General features: G+C 47.4%; 1 protein-coding gene across 1 annotated transcript; it reads right to left on the bottom strand.

The window, feature by feature from the left end:
• Window positions 1–13,610: 13,610 nt before the first annotated feature.
• On the bottom strand, window positions 13,611–14,113 carry LOC146806009 (small ribosomal subunit protein uS4). The gene has a single exon (XM_085623839.1). The coding sequence runs from the start codon at window positions 14,088–14,090 to the stop codon at window positions 13,611–13,613; it is 480 nt and encodes a 159-aa protein (XP_085479965.1). The 5' UTR covers window positions 14,091–14,113.
• Window positions 14,114–22,245: the final 8,132 nt, after the last annotated feature.

Genomic DNA, 22,245 nt, shown 5'->3' with positions numbered 1-22,245 from the left:
TTGGGGTGATTCGCCAAGCGGGGGCCGTGAAAAAAGGGGGTCCCAAAATGCATTTTCTCCATGTTATATCTAATAGGAAACTTTAGCCACAACTACAGCCCAAACTGCTGAACGGAATTACACCTGAAACATCACCTCCAGCAAGACCCCCTACACTACCCGAACACCAATACCCTAAACCCTGAAACACCACCCCCAGCATGACCCCCTACACTGTCCAAACACCACTGCACTGCCCTAAACCCTGAAACACCACCCCCAGCATGACCCCCCTTCACTGCCCGAACACCACTGCTCTGCCCTAGATGCCGAAACACCAGCCCCAGCATGACCCCCTACACTGCCCGAACACCACGGAACTGCCTTAAACCCCGAAACACCAGCCCCAGCATGACCCCCTACACTGCCCGAACATCATTGCACTGCCCTAAACCCTGAAACACCAGCCCCGGCACGACCCCCTCAAATTGCCCGAACACCCCTGCCCTAAACCCAAAAAACACCACCCCCAGAAAGACCCCCTACACAACCAGAATACCACTGCCCTAAACCCTGGAACAGCACCACCAGCACAACCTCTGACTCTGCCCGAACACCACTGCACTGCCCTAAACCCTGAAACACCACCCCCTGCATGACCCCCTACTATGCCTGAACACCACTGCTCTGCCCTAAACCCTGAAACACCACTCCAACACGACCCCCTACTCTGCCCGATCACCATTGCTCTGCATTTAACCCTGAAACGCCACCCCCAGCATGACCCCCTACACTACCCGAACACCACTGCACTGCCCTAAACCCTGAAACACCACCCCCAAAGCGACCCCCTACACTCCCCGAACAGCACTGCACTGCCGTAAACCCTGAAACACCAGCACCAGCTTGACCCCCCACACTGCCCAAACTCCACTGCACTGCCCTAAACCCTGAAACACCAACACCAGCACAACACCCACACTGCCCAAAAACCACTGCACTGCCCTAAACCCTGAAACTCCACCCCAGAACGAACCCCTATACTGCCCGAACACCACTGCACTGCCCTAAACCCAGAAACACCAGCCCCAGCATGACCCCCTACACTCCCCAAACACCACTGCACTGCCCTAAACCCTAAAACACCACCCCCAGCACGACCCCTACACTGCCTGAACACCACTGCACTGCCCTAAACCCTAAAACACCACCCCCAGCATGACCGCCCACACTGCCCGAACACCACTGCACTGCCCTAAACCCTGAAACACCACCCCCCTGCACGACCCCTACACTGCCCAAACACCACTGCACTGCCCTAAACCCTGAAACACCACCCCAGCAAGAACCCATACAATGCCCGAACACCACTGCACTGCCCTAAACCCTGAAACACCATCCCCAGCAAGACCCCTTATACTGCCCGAACAACATTGCCCTAAACCCTGAAACACCAACCCCAGCAAGACCCCCTACACTGCCCGAACATCACTGCACTGCCCTAAACCCTGAAACACCAGCCCCAGCACGACCCCCTCAAATTGCCCGAACACCCCCACCCTAAACCCAAAAAACACCACCCCCAGAAAGACCCCCGACACAACCAGAACACCACTGGCCTAAACCCTGAAACACCACCCCCAGCAAAACCCCAACACTGCCCAAACACCACTGTACTGCCCTAAACCCTGAAACACCAACACCTGCATGACCCCTATACTGCCTGAACACCACTGCACTGCCCTAGACCCTGAAACACCACCCCCTGCATGACCCCTTCACTCCTCGAACACCACTGCACTGCCCTAAACCCCTTATCACCACCCCCAGCACGGCCCCCTACACTGCCCGAACACAACAACTCTGCCCTAAATCCTAAAACACCAGCCCCTGCACATCTCTTGCTTTTTTCTGCACCTCTCTTGTTTCTTTCTGTGACTTTCTTGTCTCTTTCATCAATTCTCTCCTTTCTACCCATCTGTTGCTTCTTTCAGCACTTCTCTTGCCTCTTTCAGCCCTTTTCTTGAATGTTTCTGCACCTGTCTTGGCTCTTTCTGCACCACTGTGGACTTTTTCTTCACCTCTGTTGGTTCTTTCTGTATTTCTCTTGCTTTTGTCTGCATCTCATTTGCTTCTTTCTGCACCCCTCTTATCTCTTTCTGAACCCTTATTTCCTCTTTGTGCACCTCTCTTTTGACTTTCTGCACCTCTCGTGCCTGTTTTTGCACCTCTCTTGGCTCTGTCTGTACTTCTCTTGCCTCTTTCTGCACACCTGTTGCTTCTTTCTGCATATTTCTTGCCTCTTTCTGTACCCCTCTTGCCTTTTCCTGCTCCTCTCTTGCCTCTTTCTGCAGTTCTCTTGCTTCCTACTTTATCTCTTTTGCTTCTTTTTGAACTTCTCTTGCCTCTTTCTGCACCCATCTTGCCTGTTTCTGTACCTCATTTGCCTCTTTCAGCACATTGTCTGCCTCTTTCTGCACTTCTCTTGCCTCTTTCTGCACCTCAGTTGCCTCTTTCTGCACTTCTCTTGCTATTGTCTGCACCTCTCCTCTTTCTTTTTGTAACTCTTGTGTTTCTTTCTACCACTCTGTTGCTTCTTTCAGCCTCATTCTTGTCTCTTTCTGCACTTCTCTTGTCTGTTTCTGCACCTGTCTTGCCTCTATCTGCATCTCTGTTGCCTTTTTCTGCACCTCACTTACTTCTTTCTGCAGCCCTGTTGCCTCTTTCTGCACCGCTCTTCCCTCTTTCTGTCCCTCTAGTGGCTCGTTCTGCACCCATGTTCCCTCTTTCATCACCTCTCTTGCCTGTTTCTGCACCTCTGTTGCCTCTTTCTGCATGTCTGTTGCTTCTGTCTGCACCTCTCTAGCGTCTTTCTATACACCTCTTGCATCTTTCTGCACCCTTCATCGCTCTTTGTGCACTTCTCTTGCCTATTTCTGCACCTCTCTTTCCTCTTTCTGCACCTCTCTTGCCCTTTTCTGCACCTCTTTCTGCACCTCTTTCTGCACTTCTGTTGCCTCTTTCTGTATCTCACTTGGCTCCTTCTTTTGTTCCTTTCTGCACTGCTCTTGCTTCTTTCTGCACATCTCTTTTAAATTTGTGCACCCCTCAAGCCTACTTCTGCACCTCTGATCATTCTTTCTGCAACTCTCTTGCCTCCTTCGCTAACTTTTTTTTCTGCTTTCTATACTACTCTTGCCTCCTTCTGCACCCCTCTTGCCTGCTTTAGCACCTCACTTGGCTCTTTCTACACCTCTCCTGCCTCTTTATGCATTTCTCTTGCCTCTTTTAACACCTCACTTGCCTCTTTCTACACTTCTCTTGCTTTTTCTACACCTGTCTTGTTTCTTTCTGCAACTCTCTTGTCTCTTTCATCAATTCTCTTGCTTCTTTCTACCCCTTTGTTGCTTCTTTCAGCACTTCTCTTGCCTGTTTCTGCACCTGTCTTGGCTCTTTCTGTACCCCTGTTGACTTTTTCTGTGTAGGAGTGTAGCATATGCTTCACATGTTTACACCCACTTTTTGCTGGTGTTTCACGGTTTTTTGAACTTTAGTCTGGCTGGGACCCTGCTATTCAGGGCCCCAGCCCAGCTGTTTCCTCTCTAAATTGATTGCATGTACTTTAGGAACACCACAGATTGGATCCTGAGGTACCCTTGTGAGTCCCTAGTATATGGTACACTATGTACCCAGGGCATAGGTACCCTAGAGGCCTACCAGAGGCTGAAGCATGTATTATGCCACCCCTGGAAAACCACCCAAAATGACACCACAGGTCTGCTACTGCAGCCTGGGTAAGGTGGTGCATGCTCCCCTTACTGAGGTATAGGTTCACTGTACCGCACCTATCACTGCACATAGTAACCTATCAGCCACCCCTATGGCAGGCCTTATCCATCCTGAAGGCAGGGTGCTTGGTTATATGTGAGGGGGTGCCCAGGCATGAGCTGAGCCCCTCTGCAGCCTTCGTAATCTCTTCACCTGGATTGTCAGTGGTGCAGCCAGACCATATACTTTTAAGTGCATTATATCTTAAACGGATAATGCTAACTTTGGACTGGCTGCATGGAAACATGTTGTGTTTGGTTCAAAGACATTGGAATCATGCCCCCACATAAGTTCTTGATGTGAGGATATGATCCCACCCTTCTAGAGGGAGAGACATGCAGTACTGTTATACCCGGTAGAAAATTAACAGAGCCTTGGCATCACAAAATGGATGCTGCAGCCACAGACACGGGTCTGGCCTCCTGCTGCTGACTGAAACTCCGACAGCGGAGGCCTGGAAAATAGGTTTCCTGTCACAGGGAGGTGTAACTGAAACTTCCATGCTCCACTAAAGACTAGAGGACTGAAGAAATCTCCCTTGGGGTCAAGGACTGACTCCCCTGTTTTCCAGGCACCAATGAAGCATTTTGCCTCTCTGCATTTCTGAAGCTCCCACCGGATTCTGACATATTTGCAGCCCAGGAAGAGGATTTCCAAACATCTCAGAGGCCGACTCGAGTCCCCAGCAAAGCTGAGACCCACAGCCCTTGTGAGTAGCGTGGAACCGGAACTCCTGGTCACCATGCAGTTTTGCAAATGCATTGACTTCTCTACGTCTCTTGAAGTCGTGCTTGGGGTTACTTATAGCCCCCACCACAAGCAGAGAATCCACTGAAGATTGTCAGCCTAGTCACCCAGAGTGACCCGTGGGCTGCCATTTTGTGATTCCTCTTGAGGTCCCTTAGCGATCCCTGGTCTGTTGACTGGTGGGTCTCTGTGAAGGCAACTTTGATTTTCCTTGGGCTTCCCTGGTTGCTCCATATGTGTCCTGACTCCCAACCAAGTGGTGAGTCCCCCCGGACCTTGCTTGTCTGCACTGAAGCATCTTTCTCGTTTCTGCATCGGTTGCTGTTGCCAAGGCTTGTTGTGTCCAGTCCAGGCACCGACACTGCAGCACTCGACATCCTTTGAGGGACAGCTCGAATCCAGCTCCTGGTTGTCCTCGACGCCTCCTGGGCCTCATGGCTGAAGAGTCAAGCTTCACATTCTTCACCTGAAATCACCCGACATCGGTGGGCATCCGCATATTGTCCTCCTGGTCATTGGCAAGTGACCCAGACTCTGTCCCCTCTGCTTTCAGGTTCTTCTTATCTTTGATCCAGGCTTGGAACTCTTCGGACACTTCGCATCTTTCCGGCAGCAGCACTTTTTTGCCACCTCCCATTGAAATCGATGACGCGACCCGACACCATTTGACACCTATGCAACCGGCTTCCCTGGGTGAAGTAACATGAGTACTTCAGTGCTCCCATGGGTGATAGCCCTAGAACTTCCTAAGTCCCAAAGGATTTGGTCCTGACTCATTTCTAAGTGTCCCTATTCTTTAAAAATCTAACCGTGACTTTCCCCATAGAAGCTAACGAGAGCTCGCAGCTGTGTTCTCACACTGCACATGGACCCCGTGGGTCCCCTGTGTCACTACCTTGGGTGGTTTGTTGGGGTCCCAGCGATTCTACAGGGTCTAATCCTTGTGTGTAGTTAAGTTGTGGTTCTTATACCACTATTTTATTATATGGTTTAGCTCGCCCCTAGGGCCTGACGTGTATTTGTGCTATTTTACTGTCATATTTTAAGGGTAACTTATGTGTTTTGACCTCTAGTCTCATAAAGAGACAAGGAGGGTGTGTTTAGAAATAAATACATATATTTAATATATATACCTGGTGTGGTTGTCTTTCATTTAGCCATTCAAGAGATTATAGACTTGTAAAACAAGCTGCTTTACATTCCTTCAAGACTTAGCCTGAAGGCTGCACTCCATAACTACCACTAGGATAGCTTTCAATAAAGGTTGTCTTTAACCTATTACCAATAAGGGGTTGTTTGGATTGGTACAAGGTGCCCACTATATTTATTGGACAGCATATACTAGGCCAACGTCTCACATTCTGCACCACACTTTCTTCTTTCTGCACCCCTGTTCCCTCTTTCTGCACCTCTCCTGCCTGTTCCTGTACCTCTATTGCCTCTTTCTGCACTTCTCTTGCCTCTTTCTGTACCTCTGTTGCTTCTTTCTGCTATTCTCTTTCCTCTTCCGTCATCCCTATTGCCCCTTTCTGCACCTCTGTTGCTTCTTTCTGCAGTTCTCTTGCTTATTTCTGTACCTCTCTAGCCAGTAGGTTAGTAGATTGATACTATCATACACAATACAGGTAGACTGCAGCACCCACATGGGCGGACACCTTAGTAGTAACACACCACAAACATCGCCTTCTGAAATACAGACCTCACTACTCGTTACATCTAATGCAATAATGGTTTCATTAGCATGATTTGTTACCTAGGCAACAATTGATGCTTTGTAACTTTATTGACACTCCAGCTTCTGACATGAGCAATCCACGCTCATTGCAGCTATGACATGTATGCCACTTGGTTAGACTTGTTTATGGTCTTTTTCAAACGATGATATAGTTTGTTGCCGGTATATTTTATTCATTTAGATAGACTGCACTAGGAGCGCGTTGAACGTATACAGCACAAATCAGCTAAAACATTGTTTTTTGCTAAGACGGGTTGTATTATATTTGTCACTGGGAGATCTCAATTGTTATTCTCAAATTGTGGTGCCCATGTTTATATTTATGACATTTATGTTACAATTTAGAACGTTACAATATGTCTGCCCTGATGTGTGCGCAAGTCCCATTTTCATTGTTATGACGTTTTGCCTTCATATGGTTTGCACATTGGTTGTTACATTCACGTGATCAAGCTTCTTTGGAAGTGAAACACATTGTGAATAAACGGAGATAACATCTATTTACAGAGTCCTTCGTTTCCTGAGAGCGTGTTTATTGTTGAATACGAGAAGGATATATATATATATATATATATATATATTCACTGAAAAAACCATAGGTTTCAGGGGCGTTATAGTTAGCTGGACTTTTCACTCGTACAAAACCATTGTAATTTCCCCGTTATAGTTAGTTCAGCTAACTATAACTTGCGCGCCCGCAAAGCACTGCTGATGACGTCACATATTACATCACTCCGGGCCCGATTCACAGAACTAACTTAAGACAAAATCCTAAACTTACTACTTTTGGTATTCACAGAAGTTAGGATTTTGTCTTAAGTCTGTCTTAAGTCTGTCTTAAGTTTGTCTTAAGTCTGTCTTAAGTCTGTCTTAAGTTTGTCTTAAGTTTGTCTTAAGTCAAACTTAAGACAAAATCCTAACTTCTGTGAATACCAAAAGTAGTAAGTTTAGGATTTTGTCTTAAGTTAGTTCTGTGAATCGGCCCCTCCATCCTTTTTGGCCACCATGTTCCATGGACACTCCTATCTACTCTGAGTGTTCTGTTGAGCTGCCACTCCCCTCCCACCTGCCTAGCATTGTCAGATGACTGTAACCTGTCCCTGCCACCTCCACCCTGCCTGTCCACATGTCATGCCCCTATCCTCTTCCTCCTGTCCTACATGATCCATTGTACTGCCACACCCTTCTGCCCTCCCTGGTCTGTTGTGCTGCAACTGCTCCTCCTGCCTGCCCCATGTGGTCTGTTGTGAGGCCCCTTCCCCTGAACTTTCTTGTCTGTGCACAGGTCCTGACCCTCCCTTCTATCCTCCATCGTCCTTTGTGCATGCACCTGCACCCTCCTTCTTGCCCATCATAGCCTTTGTGCTGCCACTAACCCTCCCACTTGCCATGCATGGTTTTCTGTGCTGCCATGGCCCCTCCCACCTTCCCTGTGTGGTCAGTTAGCTGCCCCTGACCCCCTCCCACCTTCCCTCCATGGTCTGTGTGTATGCCATCACAGTCTCACTGTTGCTCTTCATGGTGTGTCTTGCTTCTAGTGCCCATCCTGCCTGACCTCCATGGCTATCTTGCTGCTCCTGCCCTGCCCCCTTGCCCCCAGCCCTCTGTTTACACGTGCAGACCCCTACTCAATCCCTCCTGGCTTGTCTGTTCCGTTGTAATGCCCCTGATCCGTCCCTCCTGCCCTTTATGGTCTGTTATGCTGCAGCTTTCTCTCCTGTCTGTCCATTATGGTAAGCTAGCTACCATTGCCTTGTTGTGCTGCACTCCCGTCCTGCATGCCCTGTGTGGTGTATTGTGCTGCTGCAAACCCTGATGCCTGCCCTGCAGGGTCAGTTTGGTGCACCTCTCCATGTCCCTCCTGTCCTCTGTTATCCAAGTCCATGTCCCTACCCCATTTCCTTCCATGATCCACTGTACCATACTTGCGAACATTTTGAACTTGGTAAGAGGGAGATTTTGCAAAAAAACTCGGGTATTGATTTTCCCCTTTGAGTTACATTGAAAAAGAGGAGCTTGTAGACAGGAGACAGATCAAATAAAGCCCATTTGAGCTTAAAAACATTGGACGTTTCCTGGCTGAATCGGGTCGATTGGCATGTATGGTTGTACTACCATTGCCTCTTCCTTCTGCCCACAATGGTCTATTACATTGCCACAGCCTCTCTTGCAAGTCCTGTATTGTTGGTTTGTTGCCCCTGCCCCCCTTTCCACTGCCGTCCATAGTCTGTTGTGCTTCCACGGCCCTTCCTGCCTGCTCAGTGTGGTTAAATTGTTGCCTTTGCACCCTCCTACCTGCCTTCAATTTTCAGAGTCTGTGCCCCTTGCCTCTGCCTCTCAATAGTATCCTAATGAACAACTAGATTGCTAACATTCTATATTTATTAGAAAAGTGTGGAACGCCTGACATCATCTTGATGTAATCAAAACTGTAATACCTAGAGCATTTCCTTTAGAAATTACATATATGAGAGGGTCTTATTGGCATCAAAATTATGGTTAGTGCTCTAAAAGACTAAAATAAGGACATATTTTCTGAGTTTTCAAATAGCGACAAAGCACTTTTAAATTATTTGTTATCTTTATGTTTTTTTATCCAGTTGACCACTTGATTAAATGTTGCACTTAGGGGAGAGGATGTGGTGTTACTTCCAGAACTGCAGACTTTGCAACTGGGGAACCAGGTTGAAGTTTCTGCTTCAGCTCGACATTCTGTGATTCTGGTCAAATCACTTAGTCTCCCCATGTCTACAACCAAAATGAATTTGTTCTTGTGTGATGTAATCAATGCTCATGTAAAGCACTCCAATACCTGACAAGTCTGCACTATATAACACTGCAAAAACACAAAATAATAAGTGTTTTGCACACTTCTGTCATTGGGCTATATTTGGGCTACATCTGGGTGATTTTGGGCTACATTTGGGCTCTTTTGTCTCCGGTGGCCATCTTGGGAGATTTATTTGTTATGAAGTTTCCTAATTTCCTCATGTACTGCAGTCTCCTCAGTAGGAAATGCTTTCAGTTTTTTACTTTGATTCCATCATGAAGGTATTCCGATATGTCACACATTTGCCATAAATTCTGAATGTTAGCACTCTAGTTGCTCATTAGATCACTGTAGTAAAACTACTGTTCACCATGGAAGTCTGCTCCTGGTATTAAAAGTGCATGTTTCAGTCTGCTTGTCAGAATTTTTTAATGAAATAGAAGAGGATTTGAGAAGTCACTCAAAATGTGCCCTCATTTTCTTTCTTCAGCATTAATCATAATTTCTATGGCAAAATGAACCCCCTCAGTGTGTTCCTTTTTAAATTAAATGTTTTAAGTGTTACCAGTTTATTCCAATCAAGATGGCTTCAGGTGTGCCATACTTTTGTCATAATGAATACAGTAAGCGCTCTAGTTGTTTTTAAGAACATTCTGGGACATTCTGTCATTGGGCTATACTTGTGCTACATCTGGGTGATATTTGGGCTACATTTGGGCTCTTTAGTCTCTGGTGGCCATCTTGGGAGACTTATTTGTTATGAAGTTTCCTAATTTACTCATTTACTGCAGTCTCCTCAGTAGGAAATACTTTCAGTTTTTTACTTTGATTCCATCAAGAAGGCATTCAGATGTGTCACACATTTGCCATAAATTCAGAATGTTAGCACTCTTTTTGCTCATTAGATCACTGTAGTAAAGCTACTGCTCACCAGGGAAAACTGCTGCTGGTATTGAAAGTGCATGTTTCAGTCTGCATGTCAGAATTGTTTAATGAAATAGAAGAGGATTTGAGAAGTCACTCAAAATGTGCCCTAATTTTTCTTTCTGCAGCACTAATCATACTTTTTATGGAAAAATTAACCCCCTCATTTTGTTCCTTTTTAAATTAAATGTTTTAAGAGTTACCACTTTAATCCAAGCAAGATGGCTTCAGGTGTGCCATACGTAGGACTGTTAGCGCTCTAGTAGTTCTTTGGAACACTCTGGGAAGCTGCAGTAGAACACAAAGGAATCAACTGACAGTCTCTGGGACCCCCCTTTTTCTCGGCCCCCGCTTTACGAATCACCCCGAGACTTTCAGGGTAGGAGCTGAACGGAGCGCCCCATTAGTTTTGAAAATTTCGCGAGGATTCGTCAACCGGCGCCAAAGTTATTCAAAATAGAATTTTGAGATTTCCTATGGAAACTAGGTTGTAACTATAACAGTCTGCTTGTCAGGTTGTTTCCTGGAAGTGCATGGATACTGACTGGGGAATTGAAGGTGTGAAAGACAAGTGTGTAGGTGGTTGGAGGACTGCATGCATAGTGGATAGGTATTTGAAGCAGTCCATGTGCTAAGGCGTGGCTCACTGCATGAGTACCTGGGTACTGACTGAATGATTAGAGTATTGCAAGGAGAGTGCCTGGGTGAATTTATAAGTGCTTGGGTTTTCGCACAGTGAATGGATTAGTACATGGTGCTGAATGGGTCACTAGAGGAGTGCAAGGGGAGTGACAGGGTGTTTCCTGGGATTGTTTGCATATTGACTGGGGCATTGAAGGTGTGAAAGACAAGTGTGTAGGTGGTTAGAGGACTGCATGCATAGTGGGTAGGCATTTGAAGCAGTCCATGTGCTAAGGCATGGGTCACTTAATGAGTACTTGAGTACTGGCTGAATGATTAGAGTACTGCAAGGAGAATGCCTGGGTGAATTTGTAAGTGTTTGGGTTTTGGCACAGGGAATGGATTAGTACATGGGGCTGAATGGGTCGCTAGAGGAGTGCAAGGGGAGAGACATGGTTTTATGCTGGAAGTGTATGGATACTGACTGGGGAATTGACGGTGTGAAAGACAAGTGTGTAGGTGGTTAGAGGACTGTATGCATAGTGGATAGGCATTTGAAGCAGTCCATGTGCAAAGGCCTGGCTCGCTGCATGAGTGCTTGGATACTGACTGAATTATTAGAGTACTGCAATGAGAGTGCCTGGTGAATTTATAAGTGGTTGGGTTTTGGCGCAGTGAATGGATTAGTATATGGTACTGAATAGGTCACTAGAGGAGTGCAAGAGGAGAGAGAGGGTGTTTCCTGGAAGTGTATGGATACTGACTGGGGAATTGAAGGTGTGAAAGACAATTGTGTAGGTGGTTAGAAGACTGGATGCATAGTGGATAGGTGTTTGAAGCAGTCCATGTGCTAAGGCCTGGCTCAGTGCATGAGCACTTGGGTTCTGTCTGAATGATTAGAGTCCTGCAAGGAGAGTGCCTGGGTGCATGTATAAGTGTTTGGGTTTTGGTGCAGTGAATGGATTATTACATGATGCTGAATCGGTCACTAGAGGAGTGCAAGGGGAGTGCCAGAGTGTTTGCTGGAAGTGATTGAATACTGAATGGGGAATTGAAGGTGTGAAAGACAAGTGTGTAGTCCATGTGCTAAGGCGTGGCTCACTGCATGAGTACTTGGGTACTGACTGAATGATTAGAGTATTGCAAGGAGAGTGCCTGGGTGAATTTATAAGTGCTTGGGTTTTCGCACAGTGAATGGATTAGTACATGGTGCTGAATGGGTCACTAGAGGAGTGCAAGGGGAGTGACAGGGTGTTTCCTGGGATTGTTTGCATATTGACTGGGGCTTTGAAGGTGTGAAAGACAAGTGTGTAGGTGGTTAGAGGACTGCATGCATAGTGGATAGGGGTTTGAAGCAGTCCATGTGCTAAGTCCAGGCTCAGTGCATGAGTACTTGGCTACTGACTGAATCATTAGAGTACTGCAAGGAGAGTTCCTGGGTGAATTTATAAGTGGTTGTGTTTTGTTGCAGTGAATGGATTAGTACATGGTGCTGAATTGGTCACTGGAGGAGTGCAAGGGGAGTGACAGGGTGTTTGCTGGAAGTGTATGGATACTGACTAGGGAATTGAAGGTGTGAAAGACAAGTGTGTAGGTGGTTAGAGGACTACATGAATAGTGGATAGGCGTTTGAAGCAGTCCATGTGCTAAAGCCTGGCTCACTGCATGAGCACTTGGGTACTGACTGAATGATTTGAGTACTGCAAGGAGAGTGCCTGGGTGAATTTATAAGTGGTTGTGTTTTGGCACAGTGAATGGATTAGTACATGGTGCTGAATGGGTCACTGGAGGAGTGCAAGGGGAGTGACAGGGTGTTTGCTAGAGTGTATGGATACTGCCTGGGGAATTGAAGGTGTGAAAGACAAGTGTGTAGGTGGTTAGAGGACTGCATTCATAGTGAATAGGGGTTTGAAGCAGTCCATGTGCTAAGGCCTGGCTCACTGCATGAGTACTTTTGTACTAACTGAATGATTAGAGTACTGCAATGAGAGTGCCTTGGTGAATTTATAAGTGTTTCGGTTTTGGCGCAGTGAATGGATTAGTACATGGTGCTGAATGGGTCACTGGAGGAGTGCAAGGGGAGTGAGTCCTAGAGCCAGTGCTATGCTAAAAGACACTTATAATACAGTTAAAATAACTACATTCACTAAGGAACACTATGCGTTGGGGTATCCCTGTGATTAGAATGTCCTCCTCTTTAAGCCCCTAGTACATAATAGGGCAGGGGGATTAAAACTACCTCCTAAAACGTGCCACAATAGTGAATGGAGGGAGTCTTAGCTGACTTGTGCAAACACGCTCTGTGGCCGTTTTAATTTGGGGATAAAGTCCCCTTGAATCCTGAGTGTCCCTTGGGTCCAACTAGCCCACCAGGTATCTCCAGTTTGCGCCACAGAGCTGCTTTGCAGAGAGGTGTAAAAAGTGACACGGCCTGGACCACCTCTCTGCAATGCAGCGCAGTGGTGCTTACTGGAAGCATCTGGTGGACTAGTTGGCCCCCAGGGGCCCCCAGGATTTAAGGCAAATTATTTCCCCATCTTTAAATGCGCCACAGGGCATATTTGCACGCGTCACCTTAGGCCCCATCCCCTTCCTTCACCACTGTGTAAACGCGCCCTGTGGCCGTTTTAAATTGGGAGATTAAATCCCCTTAAATCCTGAGGGTCCCTGGGGTCAAACTAGCCCACTAGGTACCTTCATTAAGCGCCGATGCAGAGAGGTGTGAACAGGGGCACGGCCTGCCCCACCTCTCTGCAACGCAGCGCAGTGTCACTTACTGGAAGCACCTGGTGGGCTAGTTGGCCCCCAGGGACCCTCAGGATTGAAGGGGAATTAATTCCCCAACTTAAAACCTGCCACAGGGCGTGTTTGCACACGTCAACTAAGGCCCCGTCTCCTTCCTTCACCACTGTGTAAACATGCCCTGTGTCTGTTCTAAGTTGGGAAATTAAGTCCACTTGAATCCTAAGGGTCGCAATGGTCAAACTAGCCCACCAGCTACCTCCATTAAGCTCCACAGAGCTGCGTTGCAGAGAGGTGTAAAAATGGGCTTGGGATGTTCACTACCTGTTTACGGACACGGATGTGACGCTGGCGAATGAGTACACAAGCATGGTGAATTGACTTTGCAAGGCCAAGCTTGAAGACTTGCGTCTGCAGGCGTCGTTCCAAGAAATCCTCAATTTTCAGACCCAGGATGTAATCCAATTTCATCTTGCCTTCATCCAGTACACCGATACGCACCAGCCTTCTCAGCAGGGCGTTACCTTCAAAAAGACGCTTGGCATCCTTTTCGTCCAGTGTCAGCAACTCTCTGGCTGCTTTGCGGATTTTGGCAAGTGTGAATTTCACCCTCCACACTTCACGCTTATTACGAAGACCATATTCACCAATAAGTTTCAACTCCTGGTCCAAGCGAGATTTCTCGAATGGACGGCGGGGAGTCACATAGGTCTTCCGACACACCCAGCTTCTGGCAACGGGCATCTTGGCTTAAACGCCTCGCGGGCCGCAGCAACATCCCATCATTCATCGTGCGCCTGGACTCCCAGAAGCACATTGACTTCTCTCTGCGCTCACCGTACGGAGGTGGTCGCCCTGGCCGTGTCAAGCGAAAGAATGCCAAGAAGGGACAAGGTGGTGGTGGCGGTGCAGATGAAGAGGAGGAAGATTAAACCATCTACTCCCTCTACTTAGAGGGCATTCAGGAGTGTACAGAAATAAAACTGGTTTTGGAGTAAAAAAAAAAAAAAAATGGGCTTGGCCTCAGAACACCTCTTTGCAACGCAGCCCCTGGTTTGTTTGCCCCCAGGGACCCCCAGTATTCAAGGGGAATATGTTCCCCATCTGCAAACGCGCCAGGGGGTGTGTTTGAAGAGTGCTGCAAGGAGGGGGCGTGGCCTCCAGCGCAATGCCTGTCTTTTATTTGATTTTTTTTTAAGAAGGGGGTGTGTGGCCCCCCTTCTTTCTCTAATTTAATGGCCCTGGGGACCCCATCCCCTAGGGCCTGCCCCTAATTTTAATTAAAAAAAATTTGAAGGGTGCCACGTGGCCCCCTCCCAAGGCCTTAATCGCCCCGGGGACCCCATCAGCCGGGGCATGGCCTGTTTAAAAAAAATATTTTGGAGGGGGGCTGCGTTGCCCCCCTCCTCAGGCCACTTATGGCCCCGGGGACCCCATTCCCCAGGTCTTGCCTTTGTTTTTTAATTATTTTTTTATTTAAATTCTGGGGAGGGAGGCCGTGTGGCCCCCCTCCCGGGCCACTAAAGCCCCAGGGACCCCCTCCCCTGGGGCTGGTCCTCTCCGCTGGGGTAACCCTACTGAACGTTTAAAATCGACTATAACTGGTCTAGTCGACTCAGCAGAGACCCAGGGTTGGCTAAGTGAGAAGGAGGCTTCCTTCTTAATTAAAATAGAACCGAGGACCCCCTATTTCTATATTCTACCCAAGATTCACAAGGGGGTCACACCGGTGCCTGGACGCCCCATAGTGTCGGGCATTAACTCAATTCTTGAACCTCTATCGCAATTTTGCGATCATTTTTTGCAACCCTTGGTTAAGCGTACACCGTCATACATACAAGACACGACGGACGTACTTCGCTTACTGGATCAGACCCAGGATACCCAGAACATCAACTTCCTCATCACTCTTGATGTTGAAGCCCTGTATACAAACATCCCACAACGGGCAACTCTCGAAGTGGTTGAGGAAGTACTTGCATGTGATCCCTGGGAATCACCTACTCCAGTGTCCTTCATCATGGAGTGTGCCACCTTAGCCCTCACAGAGAACTTTTTTGAATTCAAAGGCCAGCTATACCACCAGACCCAAGGTACTTCCATGGGGAGTACCTTTGCTCCAAGCCTGGCCTGTTTATACATGGCCTGGTTTGAGGGTGTACATATTTTCTGTGATACGAATCCATATCGTCATAATATTCTTCTATGGAAACGATTCATAGATGACATCTTGATTTTTTGGACGGGAGATTCTACGAGCTATGAAGCATTTTCTACATGGCTCAATCATCTGAATCCACACCTAAAATTCACTATTACAGCATCTCCATCCCAAATTGCATTCCTCGACTTAACTATCAGACTGACCCAGGGCATTCTTTCTACGACTCTCTACAGGAAAATTACGGATCGTAATAGCCTGCTACATTTCTCTAGCCACCATCCTAGAGCACTCAAAGAGAATCTACCCTTCGGGCAGTTTCTTAGACTGAGGAGGAATTGCAGTACTATAGATGCTTTCAAAAGTGAAGCAGAAATTCTTTCTCGTAACCTAAGGGAAAGACAATACCCAATGAAGAGTATTACTCAGTCCAAAAAACGGGCCAGGAATAATAACAGAGAAGCCCTTTTGGAACCCAGAGAAGAAACGACAACCATCCCTAACATCCTTACCTGTGCCACGACTTTCTCACCCAACACTAATCGAGTCACCAAGGTTTTAAAAAAACATTGGAACATCCTTAACACCGGGACAATGAACATTGAACTACCTCAGTTTGCATACAAACGCTCTAAAAACATTAAGGATCTGGTTATACAAACCCGACCCAGACCCAAGACCAAACCAACACAGAGCACACTATGGCAACTACCTGCAGTAAAAGGGCACTACCCTTGTGGTATGTGCACTGCATGCACTTTTACGTCCATACATAAAACCGTCACCCTTAACACTACTTTCATCTGGGAATTGAGGTCACACACGAACTGCAATACTAGCAATTGCATATACCTAATAACATGTCCCTGCAACTTATACTATATAGGGATGACGACAAGACCGATAAAGTTGCGAATCTCAGAACATCGTAGCAATTTTCGGTGCCACAAGCAGAACACTAAGATCAGTGCCCATTTTCTAGAGAAGCGACACTCACCAGATTCTGTCAAATGGCTTATTTTAGAAGCCAACCCTCATTTATCACAACACAATCTCTTCAAGAAAGAACAGAGATGGATCCACCGTCTGTCTTCAAACGTCATTGGGCTCAATGACGATATTCCATGGGGGTCACTCAAATCCTAATTGAAATATCCCAGCAGACTCAGTAATTATTATTGTTCTTCACTTATCCAGCTACGTGGCTCAAGAGTCTGACAACACTTTCAGAATTGATTTTGCCTGTCCTTCAACCAAAAACCGTCAATGCATCGCATTACTAACCCTCTTTCTGGCCATATGCTATCTAGGCTTCTATTATACCCTTTTTTTTAGCCCACGGCACCTTTGAGAGTCAAATTCAAAACTTTATTTTACAAACTTTGTCTCCCAATCCAAGATGGCCGCCACAGTTTTTCAGACCTCGTTTCCAGAATGAAAGAAATGTATTTAATGATACCTTGAGGGTAGCTCATTTAATAGTGTATTTTCACGCTCAAATCACAGATATCGTCTGTTTTTACACGGATAATTTAATTCATATCCGTGGGTTAGTTACGATCACGTGACATCATCACGTGACCGGACCGGATGGTTATAATCCCCGTGTGATATCCCGGACGCTACCTCCCAGACTCGGGGGCTTGGGTAGGTCCAGAATCGCAGCGTGAGCGGGGCAGACGTGAGTACAATAACTGTTTTCTTTTCCTTTTTTAAACACCCTTATACGTACTCGTGACACCACGTGATGGCTGAGCCCCACCACCGCTAGCGCCTTTTAGAGATGGCTGTTGCACATTAACGCCATACTCTCCACTACGGGTAAACTATCAGCGGTCTGGTTGGACTTGTTAATCTCAATTTCTAGTCTTGCCTTTCCACTCGCTATCCACCTTTGTTTCCCAGCAAGGAACTACACGATTGTGGCAAACATATGAGATAGCGCCCATACACATATGATGTCAGCCATCCACAACAGACCCTCATAGAGACTTCTTGAGCCACTCTGGATGATAGCCTTGCCATAGTGTTTTCACCTCGTTATCTATTAGACACTTTTTTGATCATAGTCTGACGTGGTGATCCTCTCATTTATTAACTGCATGAGTATTGTTCCACGTGTTTCCAAGTGTGTCCATTTTGTGGGGACGCATGACTACCCCTCCCCTGCTTAATATCATTAAAATCACAGCAATCTTGTTGCTCCACGTGTTCTCATGTTATTCCATATGTTGTGACTTGTGACTCTCCCTCCCCTGCTGTACACCATTAAGTCTACTACCTTCTTGGTTCAGACCTACTTTTAGAGGTTCCTCGGCTCATGCAGAGCCCCCCAAGTACTGTTGTGGTCCGCAGTCCTACTGAATAGGGTGAGTCCTATGACTTTTTCTGCCGCTGTTTATTTATTTTATTGGTTCCACATAGGTGATTAGTCACTTTAGTTCACTTTGTTGGTACACCACCTTAATTGAACGTTTTTTGACGTTCATGTATCAGTAGTCACCACTGATCCTTTTAATGTGATGAAGATGAATCACCTCGACAGCTTTTTTGCTTTGTTGTTTGTTTTTCATTTATCAATTACCTGTGGTCAAATCTGATTTTACCATGATCTGTTTAACCTACCGTCCTCCCCCTTTTTTTACAGGTAGCACCAGATCATGACAGGTATTCTAGTTAAATGATTCTTTCACATTATCTGTTGTGATTAGGAGACTAATATTCCGTATAGTCCTCTTCCTTTTTGTAGATAGTTTTATAGGTCCTGAAGAATCGCAAGCGCACGAGCTCTTGGCGAGAAACATGTTGACCACCTATTTTTAGCACTCTAATTAGAGACATTAAACTCTACTGAGTGCCTATACACCTTTTTAATCAGGGAAGGAGACCTTTAGAATAAAATTGAATTCCTACACTGGTACTCTCGACCCTGTTTTAAATCACTTGTTCTTATCTACAAATCATTAGGCCCCCATACCCGCACTTCACCAAATGGCTGTTGGATTAAAAGAACTCCGATAAAGTGCCCCTTTTAGGGAGCCCGTTAGGCATTGCACCGCCGGCCCGACGAGGAGCAGCCCATATGATGAAGCATGACACCTGCAAGGGTGTGTGAGGGCATTAATATCCAACAAAAGGATTACCCACTTTGCACATAGCACTCAAGTAGTCCACTCTAGCTCCCTTGTTGATTCACTTCCAGTCTTCTCCATTTATTGAGGAACTACAGGTAACACTCTTGTTGGTAGTCTTACTGTTGGGGCACCTTACCTGTCTGGACCTCCCACTCCCCTTGTACGAGTGGAAAACGCCCCTGTTGATCCCTCCTTTTTGTAATTATGGTCCCCAATCCCCCCACGGTCCCGCTGGCTCCCCGCCTCCTGCGGGAGTCGGCATTGCTTTTCCACACAGGGAGCTGCTAAGATGCAGCTTCCTGTGTGGAAAAGCAATTGTATTTGGTTTTTAGAAGAGAGAGCAGGTTTCCTGCTCTCTCTTCCAAAAACCAAAGCAGTTTGCTATGGCAGGGCGGGAGCCGCGAGGCTCCCACCCTGCCATACCAAACTACAGTGTCCTGGGGTGGGCACCCCGGGACACTGCAGGAGCTGGCCCTGGGGTTGGCAGTCCACAGGGCCATGACAAGGCTCCAGGAGGGGGGCCATGCAGCCCCCCTCCCACAATTTACAAAGCCCCGGGGGTGGTTGTCCCCGGGGCTGAGGGGTCCTTAACAGACCCCCAAATTTAAATACTTAATGCCCCGGGGAGGTGACGGTACCCAGGGCGTGTGGGGGGGCTCAAGCCCCCTCACACAGGACTATTTATTTTTAAAAAAGCCCCGGGAGTTGGCGGTCCCCGGGGCAGCGAGGGGCCGTGTGCCCCCGCTACTTAATTGATTAATTAAAGCCCCGGGGGTGGCAGTCCTCAGGACGTGGGGGGGCTTGGATGCCCCCCACATTAAAAATTAAAGCCCTGGAGGTGGCGGTCCCCGGGGCTGCGGGGGGGCCTGTGCCCCTCCGCAAATATTTGAGCATAGCCCCGGGGAGGTGGGACCCCCTGGGCAGGCCTAGGGGGTCAGGGTGTTTCTACCCCGACCCCTTTTCTTGTTTTTTACTTTTTTTTCTCTTTTCTTGTGCCTCGGTTCTACCAAGGCACAAGATGGGTGCCAACACTTCCTGGTTTGGAGTGTTGACAGCCAATTAGCATAAAGCTCGTGCTCGGGAGGATCCGCGAGCTGAGGGCAAGATGGCGGCCGCAGCTTTGGCCGGTTAGGCGAGTGCTTCCCACCTCTGGCACTCTCCCGTACCCTGTCTCCCATGTGTGGCCGCGATATACGAAAATATTAATCTTAAAGGCTGGATTCAGATACTTGCTCGGAGTGAATGTGAACCGGCAGCAATTACCTCTGCGTGGCTGTGTGGCTCAAAGCGGAGCCCCGTCTCCCGTATCCCGTCTCCCATCTCCCGTCTCACGTCTCACGTCTCTTCAACCTTGGGCGTTTCACGGAGTTCCCGCTAAGGAGTTAAGGAGCCGCTTGACACGAAAACTTTGTCAGCGTGCATGCTCTGGAGATTGTCAACGGTCGCTCGCTTAGAGCCGGGGCTTACCGGGTACTGGCGCTGGCGCTGGTGCTTACTCGCTGCTGTCGGACTGCTTGACAGAGCTATGGTCGGAAAGAGTCGTCAGAAAGGAGCTGGGAATACTGCCGGTACAACAGTGAGAACGCGACAGACAGCGGCAAAACCGAATGGGGCTGGTAAGACCGGGAAAATGCCATATACTCAGAAGGAGGCGGGAGGGGAGACGCAGACAGAGTCTCAGCCGAGTGTTTCCTCACATATCCCCGCAATGTTTAAGGCTAAACAGAAAGTGGGCAACCCAGTAAACCCTGAGCTTACCGAAGAGGGCCAGCAGGGAGCTCAACAGCATCCACATGATCAATCGAATCTGAATCTGAATCAGACCCCAAGCTCTTCGGATAGAGGAATTCTGGGAGATGTAGTCCAAGAAGGGCTAGGACAGATCCAGAGTTCAGAAGTGCAACAGGCGCAACATCAGATGCAGCAACTGCATAGGCAGAAGGAGAAGATCCCAGTAGTACCATCCGTGGAGGGCGTAAATGCAGTGAAGTCATTAAAAGTTAAATCTCTTGAGCTGCCGTTAGGTCTGGTGGAGGTGCCGGATAAAGTATCTACTACGGAGGATTTTTTTTCTTTGTCCGACAGATCCTCAGTGGACAGCGTGGTTCAAGAGTGGTTGGAAGGGGCTAGTTTGGGGGGAGAAGATTAGATCGGAGAGGACCCGGCTGAACCCCAGAGGAGGGGTGAGGAGATAGCCAGTGGAGGGGCCATGAGAGTATCAGAGGTGTCATTTATGTGGGATGAGCAGAGCTCCCCAAGTTCTATTCTGTCATGCTTACCCGGCAACCCAGTTGTACCCCCACAGGATCAACAAAGGGTGGAGGATTCAGCCCCCGGAGAAATTACTCTAGCTACTATTTATGATCTAATCATGACTCATAGGGCAGAGACTCAGACTGGTTTACTACGTACTCAGAATGCGTGTAAAAGGTTGCAAAATGCTGTCAGGCGAGTTGCAAAGTCGTGTGTAGATGTGTCCACAAGGATGTCTGAGGCAGAGGCAAGGATCTCTACACTGGAGGATGAACTATGTGCCCAGAAAGAACTAACGGAGTCTCTTAAAGCGCAGCGCGAGGACACACGCTGGAAGATCTCTGACCTTGAAAATAGGTCTAGGCGTAATAATTTGAGGGTGCTTGGTATACCAGAGGGAAAGGAGGGGTCAGACACGTTAAGGTTTATGGTGGGGTTACTAACGGAGGCTTTCCCGGAGCTGGGGCATTGGGAGTGGCAAAAAGTGGTTCAAAGGGCGCATAGATTTCCATTCGTCCAGAAGAAGGGCCAGGTAGAATTTCCTAGGGCTATTTTGATATCTTTGAATAATTTCAGGGCAAGGGAGGAGTTATACGATCTGGCTCATCCGAATAAAAGAAGAAGTGCCGGGGGGTGTGAGTTTTTTGTACGGCCAGATTATTGTCAGGATACTGTGGAGCGGCGCTGGAGGCTAAGACAGCTTATTCCGGGTTTTCAAGCAAAAGGGGCCCAGGCATTTTTACAGAATCCAGCTAAACTAAAAGTTATTAAGGGTGGTCACAGTCAGTTTTTTACATCAGAAATCAAGGCAAAAGAACATCTCCAGTCAATCTGATTATATTTTTGCACAATAGAGTTTTTTGGAGATATTGGGGGGAGGGCATGTTGTAGGAGCTATAAGCAAGGTATAAGTTAGATAAATTATGTTAAATGCTTCTTTACAGTTTGCCTTATTGATTTTCGGTTGTTGGAGTACGGGGGAGGAGTGGAAGAGGTGGGGCTAAGCACGGGCTTACCATCAACAGGGGTTTTTTCCCAATGCCCGCTGAGGGAGGATCAGGGTGGGTTGGGGTGGGTCAAGTTGGTGGTGGGGGGTGGGAAAGGTGGTTTTGGGGGTGGGTTGTAATCAATTCAGTGAGGTATATGGAAAGAGTTAGTATAGTGTCTTTGAAAAATGTTGATTGTATCAAATATAAGCAGAGCAAGCTATCTGTTATTAGGGTGTTGTCCTTTTGTAAGAATTCCTCTTTTCTTTTTGAATGGTGAAATTAACTTGTTGCTCATTGAATATTTGTGGCCTAAATGACTTTAAGAAAAGACGAGTATTAGCCAGGATTGTGTATGCAAGTTC

The sequence above is a fragment of the Triturus cristatus genome, chromosome 8, assembly GCF_964204655.1.
Source record: "Triturus cristatus chromosome 8, aTriCri1.1, whole genome shotgun sequence".
Taxonomy (NCBI): Eukaryota; Metazoa; Chordata; class Amphibia; order Caudata; family Salamandridae; genus Triturus; species Triturus cristatus.
Note: the sequence above shows the minus strand (reverse complement) of the source record. Positions and strands in the feature narration are given on the sequence as shown.

Coding starts and splice junctions, on each gene's coding strand:
- LOC146806009 (XM_085623839.1), bottom strand. CDS start 14,090: ATGCCCGTTGCCAGAAGCTGGGTGTGTCGGAAGACCTATGTGACTCCC.